This window comes from Sinocyclocheilus rhinocerous, unplaced genomic scaffold (assembly GCF_001515625.1).
Source record: "Sinocyclocheilus rhinocerous isolate Xijiao unplaced genomic scaffold, SAMN03320098_v1.1 scaffold491, whole genome shotgun sequence".
Taxonomy (NCBI): domain Eukaryota; kingdom Metazoa; phylum Chordata; class Actinopteri; order Cypriniformes; family Cyprinidae; genus Sinocyclocheilus; species Sinocyclocheilus rhinocerous.
The window spans coordinates 1,212,026-1,218,187 of NW_015625034.1; the positions used below are offsets into that span (position 1 = coordinate 1,212,026).

The following is a 6,162-nucleotide window of genomic DNA, read 5'->3' on the forward strand; positions in this document are numbered from 1 at the left end:
TGATTTCATCTGAACGGAAACAGCGTATCTGTGTAAAATTTGCACATATTCTTAATTCTGAAGTCTTTTATCAGGTAGAAATAATCTTAGAATTTGATATGAAAAAAATATTTTGGTAACACTTTACAGTTAGGTTCTGTTTTTTAGCGTTAGTTTATGTCAGTTAATATGAGCTAACGATGTCAAATACTTCTGAAGCGTTTATTAATCTTTGTTAATTGTGATTTTAACATTTACAAATACATTATTAAAATCAAAAGTTGTATCTGTTAATATTATTTAATAGACCTGCACTAACATGAATGTACAATGAGCAGTTGTATTTTTATTAACAAACGTTAATAAAGATGAATAAATACTGTAACAAATGTATTGCTCATTGCTCAACTGTTCACAATTGGGACCTTATTGTGAAGTGTTACCAGTATTTTTTATATTAATATTTCATAAACTTTTCTGCCATTCAGGTAATTTTCAGACTTTTATCCAACGTTATTTAGAGTGCAATTTTTTTTTTTTTTTGAAAATCTTGGAAATATCAGGGAATTTCAAAGGTATGATTCCTGGGCCTGGAAAGGAATACAAATATATAAAATGGAACTTATAAAGTAAGTTAAAGAAAGTTATGTAAATTTTCATAGCATTTCTCCCAATCTCTGTTAAGTTAATTTATTAAAAATGCTATCCATTTGTCCGCAAATCACTGTAAAAAAAAAAAAAAAAAAAAAAATTTTTAGAAAGTCTGGCAACCCAGAATATTTCTATAATTCCAAATAGAATTACAGTTCATTTAAGGTATAACTTTTCCAAGGTTTTCACGGTCATGGAATATGTCGGGTTAAACAAGAAAAAAAAAAGGAGTTCCAAAATAGTGATTTTAGGTCCTGGAAATGTTTTGAAAATTAATAAAATAATAACATTTCATGGAAATCTCTTACTGATCTCTTAACTCTATAAAGTATTGCTCTTTGTAAGTGCACTCTCTATCAAATAATTTAAAGTCCTTATCCCGTACTCTAGGATAGGAAAAATTCTGGAAACTCATAGCTCACAATGATTGAGAACCCTGACCTTTGTGTTACCAGCTTGCTAATATACCAAATTTGCCAATACCATGTATTTGACAGAAACTATGGATACCATAGTAATGTTTTGCAAGGGTTGTGAATATCTGCATGTTTGTGATGTGTTTGCTTTCTCTGCTCCTCCGTAAGTGTTGTTGGTGCAGTGTATTACAGGTAGGCCGACTCTTTGCCAGTTTGTGGATGGTGTGTTCCAGTGTATCTAATTGAAGAATCACACGTCTCAGCATTTTTCTTGCAAGTGTGTGTTGCGGGTACTGTAACATAAGAGTGAGACAGCGTGTGTATCTCGCGCTTTGAGAGGGGTGGTGTGTGTAACTGAATAAATGGGTAAGAGTCGTTGAGTGTATGTTTCATTTGCTGTAACACAGGAGTGAGACTGTGTGTGTTTATTTTTGGCTCAGTGCGAGCGTGTCGATGGCTGCCGATGCGTCGCAAAGGAAAGCTCTGAGATACCAGCAAACCCTGGTCAGTCACTGCCTTTCTGTGCCTCTTTCTCTCTCCCGTTGTTTTGTTGTCTTACTCCGAGACGTTTCGCTGTCTTGCTTTTGGTGGGTAGCTTGCTGAGGTTTGTCGTGGTCGGTCTGGTCTGTTCTAACCTAGAAATGCTTGTCTGCCCAAAATATGACTCTTTAAATAATAGGTCTCAAAGTCTTTCACTTCACTAGCCTCGGCTTTAATTGATTTTCCATTCTATTCTTAGTGGTGGCGACACACATGGAGCTCACTGGGCTGTTCTAGCACAACTCATGAATAGGTATGAGAATTGTCGTAACCCGTGTCAACACCCTACTGATTAAAGACAATCTGTCTCGTAACTTAGAGTCAATACAATGGATTTGTGCTTCCTTATCAGATGCTTATTGGGAGAGAACAATGTTTGCGTGTTCTGCTTCCCACCTCCTTGCTTTTTTAATGCTTGTCAGTCATTTTACGGTTACTTCAGGTTGCTTCCCGTTGCAGCATTTTCTTTTTGTGAACTCCGTTTACTGGCGTCATTTGGAGTGAAAAAAAGTCTCAGGTTTCTGAAAGTTCTGTAAAACTCCTCGAATGCCCTTAAGGATTATTTGCAATGTCGTAGACTTGCTGAACTAAGCAGATGTGTGGACCAAACCTTGTGATTTGTGCGTATTCGTGCTAACCTACGCGCTCCATCTCTGCTGCTATACGCTAGCAGAAACCTGAGCATGCAGGTTAAATATACACCTGGCCCTGCTGCTCTCGATGGCCGCTATACGGCAGAGAGGAACATATGGTCAGCTGGTCAGGTGCATTGAGCTATTTGTTAGAGTTTGGTTCTATTGGACAGCTTATTAGGAAGGCCCAAAGATTGTATTAAAGTAAAAGGAAATAGATTGAACACAAAAGGTCAAGTGTCAAAAGAACGCGCGAGAGAATAGTCGTAAATTTGGTACGTGAGAAAGTGAGACGAGGGGGCGAAAGAGCGTCAATTCATTAGCTGTCAGTTTTGCACTGTCACAAGTCATTAAGTTCCCACACACAGGCTCCCCTCAACCTTCCATTTCTCCACCTGTCTTCCTCTCTTCTCTCACTCGCGAGTTCCCACATCGATTTTCCTCTCCTGCCGCACAATATGGGAAGATCGCCAGGGCTGGGAGCTTTTTTTAACCTCTGTAAATTTTACGCATAAACGCATTACTGCCCCTGCCGTCCCCTTTCTGTCTGTCTCGCACACGCAGAAGATTCCTGTAGGGAAAATGATCCAGTCAGAGAAAAACTTGATCTGTAGCCTTATTCATAGGCTTTATGTGAATGTTTTCCTCTTTATAATCAGATTTAATACACTGTTGCTATTCTGTTGCTGCTGAAAGAGTGTTTTTCACTCAATATATTATTACAAATGTGTGTGTGTTTAGAATTTGCCAGCTTGAAGGGATAGTTCACACAAAAATGAAAATTCTGTAATTAAGTACTCTATCGTTCCAAACCTGTTAGACCTTCGTTCATCTTCGGAACACAAATTAAGATATTTTTAATGAAATTTGAGCGCTTTCTGACCTGTGTAGTAGGGCTGGGTTTTGACACAAATTTCACCATTCGATTCGATTGTCATTCACAAGCTTTCGATTCGATTACCGATTCGATTCAACATCGATTATTTTGGTATATATCAGGTAAAGTACATGCCAAATTTTCAAGGAAAAAAAATCTCAACTAATGCTGTAAAATATACATGAGTCAGTTGGTACAACATTACTATAATATTGAAGGTTAAAATTAAGTTTTTACAATAATAAAGTTACAGTTACATATTAATATTTTTACTTCAGTTCGTTTTTTAAAAAAATATAAACATTTAAATGGTGGCTGTCATAAAAACTTGATGGATTTATTCAAACATAAATTAAACATTGAAGAACAGTAAAAATAATGAATATGTTATATGGTGCATATATTAAGCAAAATGCCCCTCTCTACAGTTTATTTTTCTATCTGATTAATGAATTTATGGTCACCGAATATGTTTTTTTCTGGGGTAAATGTGACGTTACGTGACATTGTTTAGAAGCCATTATATTGACGTCTTTGCACGGCTGAAACACAGATTGAGCGATTACATGAGACAGGATTGTAAAGTTGTACTCTTTCTTTTAACTTACCTTCGGATGTTTAGTCATGTTTATTTTGTGCTGAAACTGGTATTAATGTGGAGGAGACGATCAGGTCACGTGCGCCTCGCGCTGCCGCATCTGTTGAACTGAGGCGCTACAACGATCTGTCACTCCACATTAAACAGCGCCAAAATGGCATTTATTGTTTAAATGCTGCAATACAATGGACAGAATTTGAAATCTGAGACCGTTTCATATGAAAAGTACCAAAGCACAATGGTTATTGCAATTTATTGGATGGGAAGTACCCTTCAATGTTCCGTCCATTAACTGAAAGCATGCTAGACTAATCGATTCTTGGGATTTAGGAATCGATATCGTTCCGTAAAAATGACAATCGGTTAATATCGAGATATCGATATTTTTTACCCAGCCCTACTGTGTAAACAGCAACGCAACTACCACATTCAAGGGCTGGAAAGGTAGTAAGGACATCGTTAAAATAGTCCGTGTAACATCAGTGGTTCAACCGTAATGTTATGAAGCTACGAGAATACTTTTTGTGTGCAAAGAAAACAAAAATAATGACTTTATTCAACAATTTCTTCTATTCCACGTGTTTCAAAAACTGACACGGAGGAGAAGAAATTGTTGAATTAAGTCGTTATTTTTGTTTTATTTGCGCACAAAAAGTATCCTCTTAGCTTCATAACATTACGGTTGAACCACTGATGTCACATGGACTAGGCCTATTTTAACAATGTCTTTACTACCTTTCTGGGCCTTGAATGTGTCAGTTCCGTTGCCGTCTATACAGGGTCAGAAAGATCTCGGATTTTATCAAAAATATCTTCATTTGTGTTCCGAAGATGAACAAAGGTCTTACGGGTTTGGAACGACATGAGGATGAGTAATTAATGACAGAATTTTCATTTTTGGGTGAACTAACCGTTTAAAGGGATAATTCACCTAAAAATAAAAATTCTGTTCTTTTACTCACTCTAATGCTGTTCCAAGCCTGCAGAACACAAAAGGAGATATTTTAAAGAATTTTGGCAACCAGATGTTTTTGGTTACTGAGACATTCCGGTTGCATTTAATTTTACAGTATGTGTACTATGGGTGCAACAATACAGTTAGCCCACGGTTCAATACATACCTTGGTTTTTTAACCATGTTTTTCGGTTCGGTTTGCTTCTGATAGCTTAGCGATTTTAAAAAGCAAATTAACAACACAAAACTCCTGTACACTTATGTGCACTGGAGAAAGACATGGCTTATTATATGTCTGCTTAAAATTTCTTTTGAGAGAAGTATTATTTTCCCTATTTTTACCCAGTTTGCCAATGGATTGGCCATTATGGAGCGCTATAAAAACATGTATTGTCTGTTTCATTCATACTGAAAGCCAGATGGTGCTCTTGGGACAGAAACTTAACATGTGCATCACAGAAGCAATAGAACTCATGACATTCCAGGAAATCCCTAATATGGACAAAGTCATCCAGCTATTGCTGTAGCGGAGTAAAAAGAAGATAGAAATGTTTTGAATGATGAAACATAAAGACAATAAACACTCGACTGCGACAGTATAGTTTATCTGTGTTCTTCAAGCCATCTTGGGTATTTTTTTAAAATAAAAAATTAAGTATATTTGTAATCTCTTTTGTTGTCTGTTGTTGGACAACAGGTTTAGAAACGCTTCTCATTACATCAGTGGAAGATGTTTAGTGTGTAGGGTTGGGAATCGAAAATCGATTCCAATTCCAGAATCGGATACTTAAGGTCAGGAATCGGATACTTCTTGTAAAATTAAAATTTCGATTCCGCCTATCGATTCCTGTTTGCGGTTTTTTTTTCTTCATCTGTGAGGACCAGACCTAGCAATCTGCCAGGACTTTGCTCGCTAATCTAAGTGCTCCAAAGTTTGGCTACACTTGCGATCAGAAGCCAAAAAAGCTAAGTATAATATCTGTGATAGCTAAACATGTTGCAAGAGAGGTGTCACCACCAACATGACAAAGCACTTTAATTTAATAGCTCATTAAAGATTGCGAACACGATTCAAACACCAACGTGATTCTATTCCTAAATTACAATGATTCGTCTGTTTCATTCCTCAACCTTTTACGTGTGCGATCACAACGTTGTGATCACTTGGTTCGTCCGTGCAGCGTACAATCACATCGATTTGAACATTTAAATCTGCGTTCGCGCTGCCGTTGACCTAAAGAGAGCAGCTGTCATGTATATGAATGAAACAGTTTCACAGTCTTTTCAGCCACACAGTATCATTATTTCTGTTACAAACATTCAAATCACAGAAGTACTGGGATAAACGTTTATAGTTCAGATAAAAACGGTGTACGATGTGTATGGTAGCGATTAAAATAAAGTAAATATCCTTTTGAAAGTAATTTGACACTTCAAATGAAGATTCGTCGATTACATTGTAACGCCAGTAGGTGGCAAAAAGGGGCTGTTAAAATGTATTTGTCTTTGAATCA

General features: G+C 36.8%; 1 protein-coding gene across 2 annotated transcripts in view; it reads left to right on the forward strand.

Moving 5' to 3' along the window:
• Positions 1-1,481: 1,481 nt before the first annotated feature.
• LOC107748802 (chloride channel protein 1-like) overlaps positions 1,482-6,162 on the forward strand; it is a 45,036-nt gene continuing 40,355 nt past the window's right edge. For both annotated transcript variants that reach the window (XM_016563765.1, XM_016563774.1), the window contains exon 1: positions 1,482-1,550. In XM_016563765.1, the coding sequence (XP_016419251.1) occupies positions 1,500-1,550 (51 nt within the window). In that variant the 5' untranslated portion in view covers positions 1,482-1,499. The remainder of the gene's footprint in view (positions 1,551-6,162) is intronic.